Source organism: Candida parapsilosis, contig 005809, assembly GCF_000182765.1.
Source record: "Candida parapsilosis strain CDC317 annotated contig 005809".
NCBI classification, from domain to species: domain Eukaryota; kingdom Fungi; phylum Ascomycota; class Pichiomycetes; order Serinales; family Debaryomycetaceae; genus Lodderomyces; species Lodderomyces parapsilosis.
This window is the reverse complement of record NW_023503281.1, coordinates 2,167,315-2,190,582: the sequence shown is the minus strand read 5'-3', so window position 1 is coordinate 2,190,582 and position 23,268 is coordinate 2,167,315. Positions and strand designations below refer to the sequence as shown.

Sequence of the window (23,268 nt, the reverse complement as noted above, 5' to 3'; positions counted from 1 at the left end):
TGTGTGTGTGTGTCTGTTTAGATTGCAGCGCTTTTGAAAAAGTTGCGCCCAAAAAAGGTTCAGTGTGATGTTACACAAAAAAAAGATGAAAATTGTTGGGTAGAAATGTGTCAAAATACCATATGGTCCCCCTCAATCCATAGTAAGGGAACATGGAACAAACACAAACTCACAAATAAGATTGATAAATCCGGATTTAACATGTAGTTCTAAACTGTATAGTTCCTCGATTGCGGAGAGTGTGACTTTGCATCTCCTCTATTAAGTGGTATAATTGTTGATTTGTATTGTGATTTTTTATTCTAAGTATTCCCCGACACACAAAAAAAAAGAAATGATGAAATTGTAAAGAAGGTATGATGGTGATCATGATGACTATATATAATAACTAAGATTCAAACAACTAAAGAACCAACGCTTTTTTACATATCGTCCCTGATCACTTTTGCAAATTACTTCCAGTGCAGAAAAGCCAATCTATAGAACAAGAGGATACAACAAAGACCTACCTACTGCACATTCATTATTCACGCCATCGGAACTCCATCCTGTTGCAAAGTTGATTGAATAGCATATACATACATACTACAGCAATGTCTACTCGAATACCACTTTACGAAGAAGATAAAGATTACATAAACGAAGATCACATTAGTGAGTTTGCCAAGGCACTAGTATGGCAAGACCACGATGACATAATGACTACCCCAGCCACACCCAAGAATGAACCCATAGATTTTGATGATGACGTATCTTCACTGGGAACCGAAGAAATTGACCAGGATACCAACAACAATACATTGATTGGAGAAGGAGCAGAACTTGGTGTCTCACCAGCAATAAAACCGGATATGATTACATCCAAAAGCGATTGGTTTCCTGTTAGCGCCGCCAGTGACAGTAACCAATCCAAATCAGGCTCCAAGGGCAAGGGTAAGACCAAAAAGTCGTCTAGTATAGTATCATTGCAAAATGAGTTTAGAAACAACATAGCGTACACTTTACTACGATGGCCCATCTTGATAGCTGTTTTCATTTGGGTAGCAATTTTAGGATCTTTATATTTTTGGATAAGAGTGCATGTTGCACTAAAGGAATACTTCTTCACATGGAGAGGAGAGAGGAAAAAGTTGCGTGAAAAATTGAGACAGTCCAAGTCGTATGAAGAGTGGGTGGAGAATGCAATAAATCTAGACAAGTATTTGAATTTGGACAAATGGTCGGAAAATCCTAAATTTTCGTATTATGATTACAAGACTGTGGGGATGACGATTTCAAGATTGAAAAAAGCACGCGCCAACAATAATATTCAAGAATTGCAGATACTTCTTCAAGGATGCTTGAAACGAAATTTTGCTGGTATCGAAAATAGACAATTGTACTCACACAGGTATTATGGAACCAAGAACTTGGTGCAATCTTATTACGAAGAAGTTTTACGCTGTATAGAGATAGTCACCGATTCAAATGATGTATCACCTGAGATCAAGTACAAGTTTTTTAAAATTGTCCTGAAAAATTTTGGGAAATCAGCATTATGTCTTAGTGGGGGTGCCACTTTTGCTTACACTCATTTTGGAGTAGCTAAAGCTTTACTTGATGCTGGACTACTCCCAAACATCATATCAGGAACGTCTGGAGGTGGATTAATTGCTGCTTTATTATGTACAAGAACTGATGAAGAGTTGAAAAAATTGTTGATTCCACAGTTGGCGAGAAAAATCACCGCTTGTGAAGATCCGTGGTATGTATGGATTCCAAGATTGATCAAAACTGGAGCAAGATTTGATTCCGTTGCTTGGGCCAGGAAATCAAATTGGTTTACTAGAGGATCGACAACGTTTGAAGAAGCATTTGAAAGAACTGGTAGGAAATTGAACATTAGTACTGTTCCTGCTGATCCCCATTCACCTGTCATTTTGTGCAATGATATCACATCGCCTCATTGCATTATTTGGTCAACGTTGCTTGCATCTTCGGCAGTTCCTGGTATACTCAATCCTGTGGTGTTAATGATGAAAAACCCTGAAAATGATGCAGTTGTTCCATTTTCATTGGGGAGCAAGTGGAGAGATGGGTCATTGAGAACAGATATTCCTATTGATGCATTAAACACATACTACAATGTCAATTTCACTGTCGTATCCCAAGTCAACCCCCACATTTCGTTATTCTTTTTTGCACCCAAAGGGACAGTTGGCAGACCAGTGCCAGTATCAAAAAGCAGGACAAGAAAAGAAAAATTCGCTTCATTCAGAGGTGGTTTCATCGCTGCTGCGTTGGAGCAATTACTACGCTTGGAAATTCGAAAATGGTTGCAGATAATCAAGTCTTTGGATTTGTTGCCTCATGTGTTGCAACAGGATTGGTCAAATGTTTGGCTACAAAACTTCACTGGTTCAGTGACAATCTGGCCAAGAAATAAGTTGATTGATTTTTGGTACATTTTATCTGACCCTTCAGAGAAACGATTGGGTGAAATCATTATGAAGGGTGAACGTAGCATGTACCCGAAATTATTGTATATCAAAAATCGGATCTTGGTGGAGAGAGCTATTGAACGTGGTAGACGTGAATCATCTAAAACCATGAAACAAGCTCGTATCAATCTTGAAATCTCATCTAATCACAATAATGGTGGTGCTGTTGGTGGTGGTATTGAAGACGATGACGACGACGATGATTTTGTACCCAGTGACTATGATCTTGCTAAATTCAAAGCTAGGATTGGATTAACTAATCAAGATTTTGAGGAATTTGCGGCTGGGTACGGTGGTGTTGCTCATGATGGAGACGATGAAGGTGATGGGAATGATGATGATGATGATGATGATGACGATGCATTTGATGAGGATATGTTAGTGAGGGACATGTATGACGATAGTGATACATTTAGTCCTACGTCACTGCCCACTCCAAGTCACTATAAACACAGACGCAATACTGTGTTTTGATTATATAGAGACCTCTTTCCTCAATTGTCGAATAAAAAGTTAAGAAACGTTCGAGAGTCCAGCCATTGTAGAAAGCCACCCTACCGTATTTACTCATTTCCATTTTGTTGCTTCTTCCACATCTTTTTCACCTTGGCATCAAATTTCCCCACATCACCAATTTCGCCACCTGCTTCGGCAATTTGTTGTAAATAAAACAAACAAAGGTCAAAACTTTGACTCATGATGATATGTTTTTGTTCCAATGTGAATGGAGCCAACACCCAAGAGCTCATTGTTTCTTTGCTTGCTTGAACTGGTTTCGGACCGATACCGATACCCAATTTCAACACTTGATACCTTGTTTCATTCTGCATTGTAGCCATCAAATTCTTGATTCCATTGTGACTTTCATTTTTTCTAAACTTTGATAATTTAACCAGCGGTATATCATTCTCGAAATCATCATATAAAATAATCACGGTAGAATCAGTAGGTAGCTTCTCATTGGCAACGATCTTGTTCCATGCTTTTGCACTTTCGTTCATATATGTGTTTGACTTGATAAATACAAGACTCTTATCATTATTGCTAGAGATTGAATACGTCGATTTGGGGACAAGTTGTTTGACGGTGGATGAGTAGTTGTCTAGTAATAATTTTAGCATTAAGTGGCCGGTGGAATGTCGATTCGAAGGACCGGGGTTACCTATCGAGAATAGCACCAAGCTCATGATGGAGTAAAGGTGGTGGAACTTGGGGATGCCTTTTTGAACTCCAAGTTGCAAAAATAAATAAAAAGAAAAATGGAAACCAAAAAGAGTTGTTGCGCTGGAATTTTAACGTTTTAATCAAGAAAAACTGTGCACAAACTATTCATCTTACATTGACTTAAACATCTTAGACATTGTCCCAAGATTGTCCCTTCCGAAGCATGTCGAAAGATGAATTAGACAAAATGGATACAAGCTCAACCCCAGTGGTTGAAGCCAATACCGAAGCTAAGTTGAATGAGGATGTAACGGATCACGACAAGCCAATAAGCATATCGGAATCAACTGATACCTGGAATAAGGTCGAGACACATGAAAGTGACAACAAAACGGAGAAAGAAAATGGAAAGACTAGTGATTCATTAGCAGACACAACGGAAGCTAAACTCGAGGAGGGCACAGCCAATGCTATAGAATTTCAAAACAATGTAATACATTCAACGATTGACGAGTTAAAAGGAGAGGCAACAACAGAGTTGTCGTCCAACAATGCAAGTCAACTCTACAACGAAGACAATGATGATGATGGCTTTGACGATTTTGATGAATTTGCAGCAGCAGAGCCCAATACCCACAAAGAGGAGGAGCACGAGTTTGACGATTTTGGTGATTTTGACGAGTTTGAGACTGTCAATGAAGAAACTACTATCCAGCGTTCTCAACCAAACACAGATCCTGCTTTTCCTGACTCTTGTTTCTCTAACAAGATTGAATTTGAATCACGATTATCGAAACTCTTGTCAAAGTTATTCATCACTAATGAAGGATCCGCCACTGCACGCGCAACATCGACATCTTCTTTTGAATCACCAACTGATACCACTGTTGATAAACCCACTGAATCATTACTCAATGATCGATCGAGAACTATATACAAGCAAATCTCAACGATGCCGTATCTACATCCACCAAATTGGATACGACTGGATATAAGACACAATTTATTGATTAAGTTGGGGATACCGATAAACCTCGATGAATTGAATGCAAATAATCCAGGCATCACCACAACCACCAGTATGCATCAAGGCACCAATACATCTTTAAATACTATACACTCCTCCACCGACACCAATCCACAAAATCACTTGTCTGTTCCATCACAACCTCAACGATCAAGAAAAAAATCCATTAGTGAACAAGATATAAACTGGTCCGATTTCACGATTCCAGAATTTGATTCATTAAAATTAACTAATGATCAACTACACCAAATCCTATCAAGTACTAATGGCACCATTTCTAAAATTGAATATGACTTGATGGAAAATACATCAAGACAATTTTTACACGATGTCAAACTGGATGATGTACTTGATGCCAAATTGACCCAATTGAGCAATAATCATCAAGAGTTGTTGAAATTGAGTTCAATTTGGCAGCATCAGTTGCATGAGTTGCGTAAAGACTATGAAATTTATGAACAAGTAGTGCAGAGTTGTATTGGTTATTCACAAAAATTGCGTCGTGAAGAGATTTTGGAAAATTTAAAAAAGATGAGGAAACATTCATCAGTGAATGCATCATCGTCAGCTTTTTCTTCATCTTCTTCATCTGCTTCTGCTTCGAAGCAAAAGAAAAAGTTTTGGAAGAAGTAGCGTTGCGGTTGTAGAGTTGAAGAAAATCTGTTTCCATGATTGAAGTGTGGGTTGAAACCACTTAAATATAATTACATTAATAAAAAAGTCTAAAAAATCGAATCGAAAAAAAAGTTGTAGAAGAATCATCTCATCATTATAGTACCACCCTCTAAATCAAGGAATAAAATTGAACAAGGCATTAATCTCATCATTAGGATCAAAACCCGATTGTAAATTCATATTGATAAATGATGAGTCCATGAAATTTGTTTGGAATCCAGGAGTAGGTGGATGAGGTTGTGGTGGTGGTGCATGCTGCTGTTGCTGTTGTTGTTGCTGCTGTTGCTGTTGCTGTTGCTGCTGTTGTTGTTGTTGTTGCGAGTGCAGCTGAGCCCCATTAGTGAAGTTACCACTTGCACTAGAGGGTGGCGGCATACTATTGCCAACACTAGAAGTACCATTTCCATTACTGCCATTGCCAACTCCTTGTGCTTGTGGTTGTTCTTGAGGCTGTTGGTGTGGCTGCAGTTCATGTTGTTGCTCAGCTGATGCTTCTTTTGATCCACCCAAGCCGTAAATATTGCTACCGACATCTTCTTCATTACTTGGAGAATGAACTACTGATGGAGCAGCACTAAATGTGGGGAACAATTGCGATGGGTCAAAATTTTCAAAGAAATTTTGCTTATTTGGGATATTTTCAGTAACAAGACTGATATCTGGGAAGGAACGAGTTGATGAGTCTGGTGAGGTCTCGCTGGCAGCTTTATCACTTCCATCAGCTCCATTAGCTTGTTTCATGGGCACTTTGTACTGCTGAATCAATTGTTCAATAACCGGGGTTTGTGAAGTTGGAGGTGCATTCGGATTGCCATGTTTCTGCTGCTGCTGCTGCTGCTGCTGCTGTTGTTGGCCCTGATATGGTTGCTGCTGCTGTTGTTGTTGAGGATTTAACGACGAACGTTGCTGAGAAATGGGTGCGCGAGCCTGCAGTTGTTGAGTTTGGTAATCATGATAACCAGTTCCACCTGGCGATACGCCTGAAGCAACTGAACCGGGAGAAAAATTGGATGTGAGGGGTGAGTGACGTGGTTGTTGTTGTTGTTGTTGTTGTTGTTGCTGAAATGAGACATGTGGTTGTTGAATAGGCTTTGGGTGTTGGAGAGGCTGGCTAGGAGGAGGAGGCAAAGGTTGCAGTTGAGATTGGCGTCCTTGCTGTTGTGGTGACTGCAGTTGCGATTGTTGCAGTTGCGATTGTTGCAGTTGCGGTTGTTGCAGTTGCGGTTGCAGCTGCTGTTGATCTTCGTATTCCGCAGATGCAGACTCATTTGCCCTCTTTTCATTCAACTCATTAATCATCATTCCACTCTCAATAACACTAGCACGCTTAATCTTATCATCTGCATATTTATCAAACAATTTAATCAACACTTTAACCACGGGGTAATAATCACCCAACTTTTGCACCACTGCTCGTGATACTAGTAATGACTCACTTGCAGTTGACGCGATTACCGAATTGGTTGAATCGATATGATAAATCAACATAATCAATGCACTAAATGCAATATAAACATACATTGTTGGCACATATTTCAACTGATCTCTATCCATCAATATTTTCGAAATGATAGAAATCATTCTTGCTGATTGGAAGCTGATACCCCAACTTGGATACTTGTAATTGTTTGGGTTTGTTGAGGAGGATTTTGCCATTCGCATCAAGTTTGAACGATGGATTAGGAATAACCGATTGTAGTATTGAGCATTTAGCAAACATGAATAGAAATTTTGTGATGATGCATCTCCTAACGAAAACACCAATTGTGATGGCAAGTTTGTAAACCAAATACCCATCAACATATCACAATGTTCAATTATGGAAACTGCATTTCTTCTCTTCATTGATTCTGATCTGATGCTATATTGATGTTTGATAATGATACCAGTGATTTCAGCCAATTTGATCAAATGAATAAAATATAATGCATGTGTTTCATTCACCTTGTATGGAGAAACAATGCCCAATTCCGAATCATTTTCATCGAAATCTTCCATTGTCAACATTGGAACATCACAATCATTCAAATCAATCGTTACTGGTCTACCAAAGGCAATGGCAACATTACGATCTTTTTCAAATAAACACCACCAAACACGTCTCCACAATCGTTTTTCCAGTATTGACAAGTTGGATAATTTTGTGACATCACGTTGGAAACCAAAACCTTGAGCAAGAGCAACAGCAACCCTAGTCCAATAAAATGAGTTTTTAGTGACATCTTCGGGACCATCCCAATATGACCCAATCAAAATCAAAGTTTGAACGATTGATAATGGGTCACTTTCATAATTCATTTCATACAATGCTTTTGCTCTCTTGAAAAACGTTATACTGGCAAGATTGGTTGACCCATTCGCATCCATAATCAATGGGTTTTTGGAAACTCTACTTCCACATAGTAATACAGCATGCAACACCATCAAACTAGGACTGTCATTGGGATCATTAAATTTTTGCATAAACAATGTGCGATTTAATACTGGCATCAATGGATGAACATGTTCAAAATAAGATTCAATCAAATCCAAAGACAACTCTTTACTTGGAAGGAGGAAAGCCCCTCTCAATTTCAAAATTTCCATTTCAACAGCATCCAAACTACTATCGGGTAAGTCAAAGACATCTTCTGCTAATTGAATATGATTTTCACCCAATTTATGAGGGTACACGGCAATTGAGGATGAGCCAACATAAGTTAAAGAAGGCTTTCCCCTTGAGGTTAATAGTTCCTTTTTATGCATTGAGGGTCTATTCTTGTACGTTGATGTTAATGAAGGTGGCACACTAATCTGAGATATGTTCAATACTGGTTCCTTGGTAATTTTTGTTTTGGAAAAGCTGGTGTGATGTACTGAAGAGATGTGGTTTATTGTTGATGCTTGTTGTTTGTCTAGTTGGTCGTTTTGCAAAGTGGCATGAGTAGATGTTGGTGAAATAGGTTCTTCTGATTTTACCACAGTTTTCTGAGGTGGTTTTCCTGATGCCAACGTAATACCCTGAGCAATGGACGTTGCGATACTTGGAGTCTGCTCTGAGGTGGAATCTTTAGCTTTGGTCTTTTTAGGTTTTGTTTTCGATTGTGGTTGCTCAAACTCGGTGGAACTTGAACCAGCTTGTTCAAGTTTCCGCTTCTTTGATTTTGACTCTCCTGCTTTGTTGCCTCTTTTTTTAACTTCTGGTAATACACAATCACATCCAAATGTTATACAATTGGTACATGGGATATGAATCTCAGCATCACAACGAACTTTTCTTGATCTACAGACAGTACAAGCTCTGGAGCCTCTAGGACGTTTATATTTGATAGTGAATGCTTTTGGTTTGTCCTTGGGGTTTGACGTATTGTCACCGTTGTTGTTGTTGTTGTTGTTGTTGTTGTTGTTGTTGTTGTTGTTGTTGTTGTTGTTGTTGTTGTTGTTGTTGTTGTTGTTGTTGTTGTTGTTGTTGTTGTTGTTGTTGTTGTTGTTGTTGTTGTTGTTGTTGTTGTTGTTGTCGATATGATTGGTAGTGGTAGCTGCTCCATTGCTGCTATTGTGTTGTTGATGTTGTTGTTCACCATTGTCCTGTTCCTGCTTTACAGTGACTGGTGCGTTGTCAGTAGAGTCGTTACTACTACTCATATTGATAATAGTGGATACTGTAGTTGGTTCTTGTAATGGATAGTTTGATTACCCTTTCTTTTTGCATCAAAAAAAGCCAACGGAGAAGGGAAAAGGAAAAGGATAAAAAAAAAATTATAATTAAAAAAAAAAAAAAAAGCCTCAAGTTTCTGTTGTCTCTCGGAGGGAAAGGTATTGAAAAAAAAAAAATAAAAAAAAATAAAAAATAAAGAAAAGAGAAAATTTTTAAGTTCAGTTTGTCGCATAAAATGCTGTTGCGACATTAACCTAAAAAAAAGAAAAAAAAAGGGATCGACAACAAGACAATACATTTACATATATATATATATCTATACACTAAACATCTCTTACACTCAAGTATAACTTGTGGCTTACATGGTTTGTATCGTAGGTACTACTCCTAATCATATCTTATTAATTTGTAGTGTCTTCTATCATCTGAGGAGGACAATAAAAAAATAAAAGTTGAGGGGAAACTGCATATTATAGTCATATTGTATCAACAATGTCGGGTATTAGTAGTAGTAAAGAGTTTATATGGGTTACAAAAAACGAAAAAAAAAAAAAAAAAAAAACTACTAACAACGGTATTTCGGAGTTTAGTTTTGAGTGAAAGATCTATATTCTGACTACCACTCCTCTACACATTCTTCAATAGTATTACTTTAAAGCTAATGCTATATGTATTAGTTCTTTCTCTTTCATTCTTTGGCTCTTTTACATTACTTTGTATTTTTTACCCCACATTTACTCTAAATAAGAAAAAAAAAAAAGAAAAGACAAGCTTTTGCATTCTTGATATTTATAGAAGACTAAAATAAAAAAGAGAAAAAGACTAAAACAATTTATTATGTGTTAGCAACTGACTCACTTCACTTGCACACGATGCTACCACTTTTATACTCCAACTAAATACTTATATATATATATATATAGATAGATAGATATATATACCAATAGATAAGTGACACAGATGCCAACCACAACAGGAAACATTAAATTGACTAGTATAGAAACTCAATATATATATATATATATATACATATATATATATGGAGTAAAGTTGTATTATTGATTGAGAAAACTTTCAACCTACTTTTATCTTTGAAATTTGTTTACAAAATGAAATACAGTGGTAACTAATATACAGTTCAATCTTACTGTAGCAAAACTTATTCTTTCAAAAGATATGTATGAGATAAGACTACAACAAGGGAGCCATTCATCATTATTTCTAATAAGCACATCAGTACTATATGGATTTATGTTGTGTACTTTCCTTTGACACATGTTTTACACGACCTCCTGCTTTATTGCCTATTTTTTTTGGACTCTGCATACCAAGCTTTTGGCTGTTTGATAATGCGCGGGAAATAATTACTTTTTTTTTTTAAAAAAAAAGGAAGGAGGATATTTTGCTTTTGACAACCGCATCTTTTTTACAATGCACTTTAGAACAACAGCAAAAACCGCATACTCTCACTAAAGTGGACTTTTTTCAAACAACCGGCTTTTTTAAACCAATAAGTGAAGCATATGTCCTTTTATCTTTGTTGTACCGAAGGGACCTGTTCTTCCCCCCCCCCTGCCGCAATACACCTCCTATATTTGTCAAAACTGTCTTCATAGTGCTATTGTATGGAAATTTTTGTGCAAAGAATAACTGTGGTTGCCAGATACAACGGCAATCCGTTTGTAAAAAAATGCTGCTGCTATCGTTGTAGTAACGTCTTGAATAGGACGAAATTGTGATTGTTAACAAAAATCAAAAGATTGGATAATTGTGTAGTTGCGATCCATCTTTGCCCAAGGCTGATTATATATAACAATTCCTATGCAAAACGATAATGATGAATGGGATGGTCCAATTTTGTATTTCAATTATGCTTTGTGGCAAGATCGCATTTTTCAACAAAAAAACACTTATAATTAACTGTTCTTAGACTACAGGTTTATATTGATTCAATAACTGTACCAAACCCCCACAGTAATCCATGGACCAACATAAAACTTATAACGAGAAACAACTCGACTACTCTACAAACAGAGATTTAGAGAAACAACCAAACCACGCATTGGATCCTGTTGTCAAAGCACCCACCATCAAAGCTTCCACCCAAGAGAAGCAAACATTTATCGACCGTATTCAAAGCTCAAATGTGTTTAATATAGTGTTTGGTGGCTCAATGGGTATTTTGAACCCCAATCCAGGGCTTTCGATAATCATTGGAACAATGGTCTCCATCTTTGTTGTACAACACTTAGCATTGAAAAAACGCTTGTCGAGCGATATTACAATTAAGAAATGGCTAGGTTCCATTATCACCTTGCATACAATCGTGGAGTTGTTTGTGATCATTTTGGCATTGATGAAGGTAATACAAACTATTGCTAGCAATATATGACAGGAAAAAAAAGCATCTGTCTTTGCTAGAGTCTCCACTGGGTAACTTTCAATGCGTTACAATCATCAAGGTATACGAAGTGTTTCTCTGATAAACTGAATTTTCTTTACACGTGATTGTCATGCTTTTCGGACATTAATATACGAAGGCAATGAACATCTCTCTCTTTGTTTCAGCAGCAGCAGCAAAAAATAAAAATTTTTCTTCCTTTTCGGCTTTGTAACAACAAAAAGCTTTGAAAAAAAAAAAAAAATTTATTCAAACTTTGGAAGTAGTTGTTGCTGCTTTTTCGAACTAGATTAGTACATTTCTGACATCTTAACCTCGTTTTCACTTTAGAAACAGGTATTTTACATAATAAACACACACACGCACTTTGCAATGTCAAGTCAAGAGTCTGAAGCTGAGAAAAACATTGAAATCTGGAAGGTCAAGAAATTGATCAAGTCATTGGAAATGGCTAGAGGCAATGGTACTTCCATGATTTCATTAGTTATTCCGCCAAAAGGTCAGATTTCATTAATACAAAAGATGTTGACTGAAGAATATGGTACTGCATCAAATATCAAATCAAGAGTCAATAGATTATCAGTCTTGTCTGCCATCACATCGACACAACAAAAATTGAAATTGTACAATTCGGTGCCTAGGAACGGATTAGTTGTTTATTGTGGTGATGTCATAACCGGAGAAGGAAAAGAAAAGAAATTAAACATTGATTTTGAACCATTCAAACCTATTAATACTTCACTTTACTTGTGTGATAACAAATTCCATGTGGAAGCATTGAATGAATTGTTGGAAAACGATGATAGATTTGGTTTCATAATCATGGATGGTAATGGAGCTTTATTTGGAGCTGTCAGTGGAAATACAAGAGAAGTGTTGCACAAATTCACGGTGGATTTACCCAAAAAACACGGTAGAGGTGGTCAATCAGCAGTTCGTTTCTCTCGTTTGAGAGAGGAAAAAAGACACAATTATGTTCGTAAAGTGGCTGAGGTAGCGGTACAAAACTTTATAACTGCTGACAAAGTCAATGTCAAAGGGTTAATCTTGGCAGGTTCGGCCGATTTCAAAACTGAATTGAACAAGTCTGATTTATTCGACAATAGATTACAAGCAAAAGTTATCAAAATTGTTGATATATCATATGGAGGCGAAAATGGATTCAACCAAGCAATTGAATTGTCAGCAGAAACTTTGGCCAATGTCAAATTTGTCCAAGAAAAGAAGTTGTTGAATGAATATTTTGAAGAAATCAGTCAAGATACCGGAAAATTCTGTTATGGAATAGAAGATACGTTAAAAGCATTGGATTTGGGTGCTTGTGAACGAGTCATTGTTTATGAAAACTTAAACATTGTAAGATATACTTTGAAAGATGTCGATGGTGAAGAAGTAATAAAACATGTTAACCCAGAATTACCCGACAAGTCATGGCAAGAAGATAAAAAAACTGGAGTTGATATGGAGATTATTAAAGAAGAATCATTTTTGGAATGGTTGGCGGAAAATTACAAGAATTTTGGTGCTGAATTGGATTTCGTTACTGATAAATCTTCAGAGGGGGCACAATTTGTACAAGGCTTTGGTGGTGTCGGTGCTATATTGAGGTACAAGGTCAATTTTGATCAATTGGCTGATGAAGATTCGGAGGAGGATGAATACTATGATGATGACGATGATGATTTTATCTAATTGGGGACAGCGAGAAGGAGAATGAGCGAGAGAGAGAGAGAGAGTGAGTGAGTGAGTGTGAGTGAAGTTGTGTAGAATTTGAATTTGCTGGTAGGTGACTATATAGAACGCAAATTGAATGTAACAAACACACATTATAGATGAAAGAAACCAAAAGAAATTGCGGGTAAACTTTATTTACCACCTCTTAATTGCTGTCTTTTTTGTTTAGCCTCCTTTTTCTGATCCTTTTTGGTTTGTTTGGCCTCTTTTAATTTGACAATCTTGTTCAATTTTTGATCATTACTAACGGGTTTGATCTTGCTACCGTTTTTTTGCAAATCATTCAAGGCATTAACTTTCTCATGACCAACCACATCTTCATGATGTTTACCAGTAACCATTTGATGCGCCAAGTTGTGTAACCCACTAGTTAAATATGATCTTCGATTTTGCTTCCTAATAGGTTTAGCCAACAACTCCCTTAACTCAAACTTGTACCTATTCTGCTCATTTTTGGTCAATTTCTTACCCTCTTGTCTTTTCCTCTGTTTCTTTATTATATCATCTTCAAATTCATCCAAATCATGCAAATCTTCCACACCCAAGTCTTCGGCAGCTTGCTTGACCCATGAATCTTCCTTTCGAGTAGCGGTTGAAGAAATTCTAGCATCAGCCAATTTGCCAGCTAATTCGACCCTAGGTCTCAACTGTCCAACCAAATCCATCTCAATAGGTAGCAACTTGACATCATTGTGAGTGCTCAACTTTTTGTTACTTGCATTTGACGCTACAATTTTACGCAATTTCCTCAATGGTCCTGAAGCTTCCTGCGGTGAGCAAAACATAACAGAAACACCTTCCCTACCAGCTCTTGCAGTTCTTCCCGATCGGTGAATATATACATCGGCCGATCTGGGCAAATGATAATGAGCAACATGATCAATTTTGGGTATATCCAATCCTCTTGCAGCAACATCAGATGCCACCAATACAGCAGTTTCATTTTTTTCAAGTGCTGCTTTGAATCTTTCTAATGATCTCAATCTTTGCTTTTGTTCCATTGATGAGTGGATGGCAAATGCAGGGATTTTCAAGTTTTCAAGTAATGGCACCAATCGTTTTACTGAATCGATGGAATTTGCAAATACCAAAGTTGACCCTTTATACATCAACAAAAAGTAATACAAGTACAAATCACGTTCAGTAGCACCACATTCAACTAAAGCTTCAGTAATTTGTCCAGAAACAATTTCTTTGGGATTGGCATCAATCAAAACCGGTTTCTTGTCCTTGAAATGCAATTTTTCATTCAATAATTCGATAATTTCATCATTTTGGACTAAACTATTACCATCAATTTGTTGTTTTTGGTTTTTGGCTTTAGGTTTCTGTTGCTTGTCTAATTTACCAAACAAGTCTCGTGAAAAAGTAGCACTAAACACCAACGTCTGCCATTTCCAATCAACGTTTTTATTCTTGGGTCTGGTTTTACCAAGCAACTCCAAAATTTTTTCAAATTCTTCGAAATGGCCATCTTGTAATAATCGATCAGCTTCATCTAGGACAATGATATCAGTCAAACTCATCCTTTTCATTAATTCTGAATCATTTTCACACAATTCCAAAAATCTCCCTGGCGTCGCCACGATGATTCCAGGACCCATTTTGAGTAACCGTTGTTGTTTTTGTATTGCTAGTCCACCCGTAACGCTAACTATTCCTCTTACTGAAAGAGGTGAGTATTGCGCTAATTTGTTTAAATGATCAACTACTTGATGGGCCAATTCACGCGTTGGCGTAAAGATGATACCATTGGGACGGTTGATTTTCTGGTCTTTAACATTCTGCTTCACCAAATCCAAGGATTGTAGATACTTCTCAAGGATTGGGATCCCATAAGCCAAAGTCTTACCTGAACCTGTTGTTGCTTTACCAACTACATCTTTGCCCTCAATCGCAATGGGAATGGTCCTTTTTTGGATTGGCGTGGGTTTGGTGAAGTTTAAGTTTGCAAGACCATTCAATGTATAGGGGCTAAGTGAAACCCCAATTTCATTTGCCGACCATTGTGGTAGATCAATATCATTATCATCAGGCATGGGCAAATCAAGGTTGGCAAAGACATTGTGTTTCAATTCAGATAACTCGTCGTTGTCATTAGCATTACTTGGTTCTTCTGTTGCAAGGATGTCAGTCTTGGAAACATCTGGCTCTTCTTCTTGATTATCATTATCAAATCCAGTAAAATCTTCCTCGTCAATCACTTCATCATCATCACTCTGTTCATCATGTGATGGAGTTTTGATCTCATCCACCTTGTCGGCTTTCTTATCCTCTGCCTTGTCATCCTTTATGACAAACTGTGGCTTCCCATCAACAACTTCAACATCAACTCCGTCAATTTCCTCTAATCCAAAAAAGCCTGTATAGTCTCCTAAGTTATCGGGAATCTCCACTGGTTTCCAAGCTAAGTCATTGATTTTGACCACCTTGGACTCCTTTTTGAGTTTTTGCTTCAAGGTGGGTGGCTTTCTAGGCTTAAATATTTTGCCTGGCTTTTTCTGCTGTTTCTTACTGGGTTTATTATTGGCCATGTTGGAAAGGGGGTGGTTGTTGGGATGGAAATTGTCCTCTTGAAAAAGTAGAGTTGATAATAAATATTTCGGCATCTCATCTGAAATAAAGTATACACAAAATGGAGGAACGTTGAAAGTTCAACATCAATTCTTCCCCTACCCAACCTTGACTTTGATCCCCAAACAATATTACATAGCAATACATTCAGGCTTATCATAGTGAGCTATGGCAAAAGCAAAAAAACCCGGAAGCGGTCTCCTCACGCGATCAAGATCTATTACTGGAAAGAGCGCTTTAACGAAACAAAAGACATTGAAACCAGAACATACTAGACAAATAATTCGACGGTTTCACGTTCTACAAAAAAGCAAGCACAAGATCTTAACAAAATTGGGGATCAGTCCAGGTTTTTTCGGAGAGAGTTATGACAAACTAAAAAAAGACAATTTGTATCAGGCTGAGTTCAAAACGTTCAAAGTTCCCGCCAAATACAGCGACAATGAGGTGTACCGAATAGACAACAGGCTAACTAAATCTGATTTGATCAGAATCCTAGCAAAGATTGATTCAGAAATTGAGCAAAGAGGTGGCATAGAGGTTTACCAATGTGCTTCAACTCAAGGTCAAACTGGTAAAAGAGGAGGAGACTCATCGAAGAAGCTTATTGAGTGGTTAAGAGATGAAAACTACAAATCGAGGTTGTCAAATGTAAATGCTTTGGAAATCGGATGTCTCAGTCCACACAATGTCATCTCAACAAGTGGGATTTTCACCTCAGTTTGCAAAATTGATTTGAATTCACAGGATCCCGCCATTGAACAACAAGATTTCATGAAGCGACCTTTGCCCACAACTGAATCAGAAAAGTTCAATTTGATCTCTTGCTCCCTTGTGATAAATTTCGTTCCTTCTCCAAAGGAAAGAGGAGATATGTTGGTTCGAATCACGGAATTTTTGAAATCACCCAAAAATGAAACTTTGAGCAGTTTGTTTCTTGTACTACCATTACCATGTGTAAAGAATTCACGCTATTTCAATGGCGATAGGCTACACAATATCATGTCGTCGTTAGGGTTTACACAGACGTTTTTTTACGAAGCCAAGAAAGTGGCATATTGGCTATTTGATTGGAACGGCAAAGTGGTTGAAGATGTAAAATTCCCCAAAATGGAACTACAATCTGGATCGCAACGAAATAACTTTTGCATCACCTTATAAACAGTTTTGGAATCCGGGTTGGTTGTTGTACAGCATTCATCACTAGTTTGTGTATTCACTGCTAGACCACTACGTATTAATTGTTATCCCAGTGCATTGAAGCATCCTAAGCGTCAGAAACATGTTCATGCTTTGGTTTTGCATACCCTGTTGCTGTAGCCATTTCCTCCTGTGAGGGTGGTACCCAACTCTCCGACCTCCAAGGCAATATACCTTGCGAATACATTTCATCAACTTCCTCCAATGTTAATCCTTTGGTTTCCATGATGCAAAAGTACACAAACACCACAGACACTGCAAGGCATCCAGTGAAAACAAAACCGTAGTAAAAGTGGATGGAGTTGATGATAAACGATGATGTAAATGAAATCAAGAACCCCCAGATCCAATTTGATCCGATGGCAACAGCCATTGCTTTGGATCTGACTCTCAATGGATAAGTTTCCGACAAGATTGCATAAACACCACCGGCCCAAGTGGATGCAAAAAAGAATATGTACAAGCAAGTGATGAAAATCATGGCTCTTCCTGTTGGCAAATGGGTTGGGGAGTTTTGGAAATCACTAGTTTCATATAAGTTTGTTGACCCAAGAACGGAATAGATGACAAAGCAGATAAACATACCGGTTGACCCAATCAACAAGCAGAGTCTTCTTCCAAACCTTTCAATGGCCCAAATATTGACAAAAGTGGAAAGAAAATTAACACACCCCAAAATCATCGACGTTTTGAATGAATCTTCCAACCCCACTGCCTTGAATATTGTTGTTGCAAAGTAGAAAAAGTAATTGTTACCCGTCAATTGTTGCAACGATGCTAATGCGATACCAGTGAGGACTCTTTTCAAAATTGCTGGCTTACCAGTGATTAACTCCTTCCAAGATGCGGTTCCTGCCATTTCTTCCCTATCAATACCAGCTTGGATCAACTGCAACTCCAAGCTCACCACCTTATTATCAATTGCCAATTTGTTTGACTTTGCAATTGATGCTCTTGCATCCTCAATACGTTTCTTTTCAACCAAGTATCTTGGTGATTCTGGCATAAACAACATACCCACCCCCAAAAAAATTGCCCAAAGAAAACATAATCCAAGAGGAATTCTCCATTGGGCCGAGTTTGTCAACTTCTTAGTACCATAGGTGCAGCAATAACCAATGAAAATGCCCAAAGTTATACACAATTGGAAACAACAAACCAAAGTACCGCGCAACACTTTTGGTGAAGATTCGGAAATAAACATGGGAGAAATGACAGAAACTGTACCGACAGATAGTCCCGTAATAGCACGGCCAATGCAAATCTGGTACCAGTGGGTTTGTGACGAAATTTGAACAATGATACCAATGATATAAATAACCATGGAGAACATCAATCCAATCCTTCGTCCGTATATGTCTCCAACTTTGGAGAAAACCAATCCACCAATGCAACATCCAATATTGAAGATTGAAATAATCAATCCAGTTCGTATGTTGCTCAAATATCTTTCCCCATTGTCGTTCAATTGGCCAAACCTGTCGATGAAATCAGTCATATTGACAAACCCAGAAATTGTTCCTGTATCATAGCCAAATACAAATCCCCCAAAGGCGATCATGAAACATAGAATTGTGATCCAAATATAATCTTTGTATGATTTGCTCTCCAACGCTTCAACCGCATTTACTTCCAAACTGCGAGTGTCTTTATTATCCAAAGATTCGTCTTTTGGAGTGTCTTCGATGATGCTTCTGGACTCATCGCTCTCTTTAAAGTTCTCTTCTGGTGTCATTTACACTTCAGCTGGAATTTTATGGCAAAGCTGGAGGCCGTGAAAAACTATATTAGAGAATACTTATACACTAAAAATGGTTTTGGGTGTTTAGGAAATTTTAAGCCTTTATATTAAATCAATATATATATTCATTACGCATTTCAAAATTTACTGGGAGCACAATTTTTAATGGTTTCAAAAATTCGGTGATTTCATTCTTTGATTGTTTGCATTACTCTCTTTCGTGCTCTTAGTTCTTGGCTTTTGAAGGAATCGCCGCACCAATTCTATACATTTTGTGATGCTAACCAATACTTAGTCGCTCTTGCAACGTCGCCACAAGGTCAACTGTAACATCAAAAGATGTTACACAAAACCTAAAATCAGATTAACTAAGTACATGTCGATGGCATTACCTCATCGAGTGATAAAGTTGAAATATACACCTGACACGACATAATGGTAGACTCTTAGTGTGATCTCGTAAGATACTTAAAGGCTTCAAGAGAAGAATGAGTCTACTACATCATTCCAGCAAAGGTTTCAAAGTAATAAATATGTGTCAAATAACGCATTTAGGGTAATAAGAGTTGAAGAAAATATATGAACAGAGAATTTCTTTGCTGAGTCCTCACTATATTGTTCGTCCTGATGCTACAGCTTGTATGGCAGCATACACCTAAATAAAAACCTAATCTCGTAGGCGAAGAATTTTCATTTCATGCATGGAAGCTTTGCAGTTGCAAATAGTCATCTCCATCAAAGACCCTTCTCTCCAGTATATCAGCGTGAAATCTCTTTCAGCATCATCATCTCGAAATTTCATCACAAAAGCCATTGCTAAACGAAATGTTACCTTGTTGTATTAAACTCAAATTAAAAAAGTTACCGCAAAATGCAAGAATATGGCGACTATAGCAAACGCTTGGCAAAACCTTGGGAAGGTGAGGCCTCAGTAAAATTCCCTGCCTGTTAACGCACATGTATTGTGCTGTATAGAGATGTTGCTTCAACGCCTATGTGAAAACATTCATAATAATCTTTGAATCATTAAAGTCCAATCTCTATAAACATCTATATCTTAGGCCCAAACTTGTAACTGCTCGAAATAGTCGATCCGCTTACGATCTGGATTATTTATATGGCATACCACAGATGCTCTCAAATCATCAACCATAGCAGGGTGCCCACATGTAACAAAGCATACCGATCCCATTGATTCCTCTATGCTTGTTACTACAATTTCGTTAATGTCCGGTCTAGACTCAACAAACGATATATGCGCCAACTCTTGCTTAATTTTCAGGTCAAACTCAATCTCCTCATCGGATGGTGTGAGCAGGTATGAATTATCTCCTGTTTCCAACCCCCTTTTGGGGACTTTAGTTAATGGTGTTAACTCATTATTGTCAAGTAAGCCATCAGTCTCAAGTGACTTGACCCGTCGGTAGAAATCATCCGCTTTTATAGGAATGTTTGGTCTCGTGACATAAATTGTGGTGTCAACATCTTTGCCTCGTAGCTGCAACAACTCCTCATAAAACCAAAACAAGGACGCAAATTCCCTCACTACCCACACCAACTTTACTCTATGTTTTGAATCTCGCTTCATCAAGTCCATGGCTTCAGCATAAATACCTGGTATCCCGTTACCTCCAGCTACAAACACAGCAGTACTGTATTTATCAGCTGGTGTCAGTTCTCCGTACGACCCTTCGATGGCAACACGAATCTTTGTGTATTTGTCCTTGTGAGTTTGTAAGTAATTGGACATTGACTGGGTCACACCTTTCTTGACTTTGATGAATAACACTATTTCGTCATCCGTAGCTGTGTATGTGAACGGATGCGATTGCCAGAAACAGCTTGGACGCAAAAAGTGTATGAAGGCATGTCCACCAGGGACCGCCTCCCAATCAAGCGGTTTTGGTACTCTTATCTTCAACGTGTCATCTGCTAGAAGGTATACTTTAGCTTCAGGAAAGCCAAAAGACCAAAGCCGGCAAACTCTGATAATTCGGTCAAAAGCCCAGATCATAGCTGATACATAGTAGAACCATACACAATATAATTGCTCGACATGAATCCAAGCTCCAAAGATGAAAATAGCAGCAAACACAATATGAATTAATAAAAACGCCTCATACCACTTTCTTCGCAAAACCAATAGTCCCTGAATTAAGATCACAATTCCGGCATAGGTACCTGCGACCCCATAATAAATGTAAGGCTGAACCTCTGCCCCTCTAATCCTCATATACTCGCCGTAATTGAATGAGTGTATGATGATAAACACAACAACTAGTCTTGATATCCATCTATGCAATGTGATAAATGTCGAGTAATCCCACCTAGTAACCCATTGCAAAAAATTATTTCGGCCTCCAAAAAGTATGAGCAAGGGCATCATGGAGCTGGATAATATGCTTGCCCGGACTGCGTAATGCCTGAGATATGCCAATTTCTTGCTAGGAAATAAGGGATCACCTTCAATATAACCAATGTTTTTGTTCAATAAATATAAAGACAAGCCCAAAAATGTTGTCAATATTAATGTTTCGGCTCTTGTTGGGACCAAAAGGTCCAACACGAAAGCAAATCGTCTTTCGTTGGTCTTTCTCTTGCGACCAGTTGCAGGTAATGAGATCAACTTTCTAAACCAGTTAGAAAAAGGATCAGTCAACTTTCTGTTTACCCCATGAAAATGAATTTTTGACCAATTACCAACTGAAGCCAAGGTAAACACAACGACCCAGTAAAGAACCAAATATGCTCCATAATCAATGGACAAGTCAAAATTCCCCAAAAAATTGTCGTAAGCATCCTTGAAAAGGTACGTTTCCGTTGTGTTCAACTTTACAGGGAAGTCAACAATTGTGTTTGGCTGAAAATTGGGAATATCCTGAATCGATTTTGCATGACTATCATAATAGGCATAAGCATTGACCAATGTGTCACGGGTAATTGCTCTATTGTATTGTTGACACATTTCCAACAACGACCTTACTTGATCTGGATGGCCCTCTTGATAACAATGAGCAATGGTGGCAAACGCATCGAAGTTGTTACAGTAACACCATTCAAAAGTTGAGTTAAGTTCACAGAAGCGAGCTGTAGTCAATTGTATTTGATAGTTACATCCAAAAAATGCAATTTTTGATGGCCCATATTTGTGGAAAGGAGCTCCTATTCTTGCGGTTTCGGGTGCTATTGCTGCTAGTAAAGATAAGATAAATGTGATGGTAAGGATTCTTTTCAATATTCGATGAGTGGCATTCTTTGATCTGATGGGTATGAGGAATGGGAATAACAATATTCCAAACACAATGGAAAGGTATAAGGCAAGTCCATACATTTGACACCAAATGCAAAGCTCTCCTACTGCTCTGATGATTGAATAGCAGTGGACCCAAAAGAACAATCGTTGGATCTTTATATATATAAGGTGATGTTCTAAGCAAATTGATCAAATAGATAAAAAAAAAAAAAAGACAAAAGTACGAGTGCATAAAAAAAAAAAAGAAATTGGCTCATGAATTCTCCCAATGCTTAATGAGATACGAATAGATTTAGACTGCATATTGGGTATCACTGTGGACCAATGATTTTATAGATAAGGAGGAACCACAATCACAGTATGTGCCACACTTTTACACTCAAAAAAGGTAAACTGGCAGTAGAGACAAGTGCCGTTATAAAGGTTTCATCGGCTGTATCGGTTTCGCAAAGTGCTTTTACGCATAAAGGTGATTCTTTCTGCACATTGTGGTTGTGGCTTTACTTGATACTCATTACGAAAATGGAACAGAGAAGTGCCGCTACCATTTCCGTATCGGTGAACTTTTCACTATTCTCATATATCACCACATTTTACACGTGTGAGAGGGTGGAAAGACTCGTTCCTACACGGCGTACTAATACTTTACTATAGCTTTGAAATGCACTCATTTTGGGACAATGAAGCAGTGGAGGAAACAATTACCTTCTCAAATTATTCACACAAAAGGGTCGTGTATCATGCTCGATTATTTTATGGAAGCAATATGCGCGGCGGTCGTTTGAAAATAGATTCGCCGACTCATTACAAAGCAATGCGTGATGGCTCTTATTAATATTTGCAGCCACATATAAACCTACAAAACATCACATTTCCCAATTTACCCATTTTTATTACATTTTTTCACAACATCAAGAAAGAAGCTACTATGTCGATTCAAACAAGAGGATTGAAGGAAGAATATGTTCCATTACACGAGATCAAAAGACCAATCCCACCGGTTTTGGACCATCAAAAGATAGACGCGATGGTTTCAACGTTGAAGGGTGTACCCATGGGATCCGCTACTTGTAAGGTTGAAGACATCACTGAGGGTGAACTACCCCCAATTGACGTTTTCAAAGTTAGAGAGAAAGGTAAAACTTATTATTTTGCTTTTGGTGGGTGTCACAGATTCCAAGCATACGATAGACTAAGCCAAGAGGATAATTGTAAAGAAATAATGGTCAAGAGTAGGATAATACCTGCAACCAAAAAAACATTGGAATTGTACTTGGGCTCTTCTGTCCATTCTATATTTGAGGATTTAGCTAAACAAGATGAAGAGAAGCAAGATGAAGGAGATCAATCGGTATAGATTTTACTTTGATTGTGTATAGTAA

General features: G+C 37.8%; 11 protein-coding genes across 11 annotated transcripts; 6 read left to right on the top strand and 5 right to left on the bottom strand. All coding sequences in view use genetic code 12, as the record gives it.

Moving 5' to 3' along the window:
• Window positions 1-593: 593 nt before the first annotated feature.
• On the top strand, window positions 594-2,954 carry CPAR2_210230 (uncharacterized protein; the record flags this gene model as incomplete). Its single annotated transcript, XM_036809960.1, has 1 exon — window positions 594-2,954. The coding sequence occupies one exon, from the start codon at window positions 594-596 to the stop codon at window positions 2,952-2,954; it is 2,361 nt and encodes a 786-aa protein (XP_036666545.1).
• Window positions 2,955-3,043: 89 nt separating this feature from the next.
• On the bottom strand, window positions 3,044-3,667 carry CPAR2_210220 (uncharacterized protein; the record flags this gene model as incomplete). The annotated part of the gene is made up of 1 exon (XM_036809959.1): window positions 3,044-3,667. One exon carries the CDS (start codon window positions 3,665-3,667, stop codon window positions 3,044-3,046), a length of 624 nt encoding a protein of 207 aa, XP_036666544.1.
• Window positions 3,668-3,891: 224 nt separating this feature from the next.
• Window positions 3,892-5,304, top strand: CPAR2_210210 (uncharacterized protein; the record flags this gene model as incomplete). Its single annotated transcript, XM_036809958.1, has 1 exon — window positions 3,892-5,304. One exon carries the CDS (start codon window positions 3,892-3,894, stop codon window positions 5,302-5,304), a length of 1,413 nt encoding a protein of 470 aa, XP_036666543.1.
• A 156-nt stretch (window positions 5,305-5,460) lies between these two features.
• On the bottom strand, window positions 5,461-8,970 carry CTF1 (Ctf1p; the record flags this gene model as incomplete). The annotated part of the gene is made up of 1 exon (XM_036809957.1): window positions 5,461-8,970. The coding sequence occupies one exon, from the start codon at window positions 8,968-8,970 to the stop codon at window positions 5,461-5,463; it is 3,510 nt and encodes a 1,169-aa protein (XP_036666542.1).
• A 1,994-nt stretch (window positions 8,971-10,964) lies between these two features.
• CPAR2_210190 (uncharacterized protein) lies at window positions 10,965-11,375 on the top strand (the record flags this gene model as incomplete). The annotated part of the gene is made up of 1 exon (XM_036809955.1): window positions 10,965-11,375. The coding sequence occupies one exon, from the start codon at window positions 10,965-10,967 to the stop codon at window positions 11,373-11,375; it is 411 nt and encodes a 136-aa protein (XP_036666541.1).
• Window positions 11,376-11,756: 381 nt separating this feature from the next.
• Window positions 11,757-13,076, top strand: ERF1 (translation termination factor eRF1; the record flags this gene model as incomplete). The annotated part of the gene is made up of 1 exon (XM_036809954.1): window positions 11,757-13,076. The coding sequence occupies one exon, from the start codon at window positions 11,757-11,759 to the stop codon at window positions 13,074-13,076; it is 1,320 nt and encodes a 439-aa protein (XP_036666540.1).
• A 173-nt stretch (window positions 13,077-13,249) lies between these two features.
• On the bottom strand, window positions 13,250-15,652 carry MAK5 (putative ATP-dependent RNA helicase; the record flags this gene model as incomplete). The annotated part of the gene is made up of 1 exon (XM_036809953.1): window positions 13,250-15,652. One exon carries the CDS (start codon window positions 15,650-15,652, stop codon window positions 13,250-13,252), a length of 2,403 nt encoding a protein of 800 aa, XP_036666539.1.
• A 208-nt stretch (window positions 15,653-15,860) lies between these two features.
• Window positions 15,861-16,853, top strand: CPAR2_210160 (25S rRNA (adenine2142-N1)-methyltransferase; the record flags this gene model as incomplete). Its single annotated transcript, XM_036809952.1, has 1 exon — window positions 15,861-16,853. The coding sequence occupies one exon, from the start codon at window positions 15,861-15,863 to the stop codon at window positions 16,851-16,853; it is 993 nt and encodes a 330-aa protein (XP_036666538.1).
• A 106-nt stretch (window positions 16,854-16,959) lies between these two features.
• On the bottom strand, window positions 16,960-18,627 carry CPAR2_210150 (sugar porter family MFS transporter; the record flags this gene model as incomplete). Its single annotated transcript, XM_036809951.1, has 1 exon — window positions 16,960-18,627. One exon carries the CDS (start codon window positions 18,625-18,627, stop codon window positions 16,960-16,962), a length of 1,668 nt encoding a protein of 555 aa, XP_036666537.1.
• A 1,063-nt stretch (window positions 18,628-19,690) lies between these two features.
• On the bottom strand, window positions 19,691-21,964 carry FRE9 (Fre9p; the record flags this gene model as incomplete). Its single annotated transcript, XM_036809950.1, has 1 exon — window positions 19,691-21,964. One exon carries the CDS (start codon window positions 21,962-21,964, stop codon window positions 19,691-19,693), a length of 2,274 nt encoding a protein of 757 aa, XP_036666536.1.
• An 850-nt stretch (window positions 21,965-22,814) lies between these two features.
• CPAR2_210130 (sulfiredoxin) lies at window positions 22,815-23,243 on the top strand (the record flags this gene model as incomplete). The annotated part of the gene is made up of 1 exon (XM_036809949.1): window positions 22,815-23,243. One exon carries the CDS (start codon window positions 22,815-22,817, stop codon window positions 23,241-23,243), a length of 429 nt encoding a protein of 142 aa, XP_036666535.1.
• Between the last annotated feature and the right edge of the window lie 25 nt (window positions 23,244-23,268).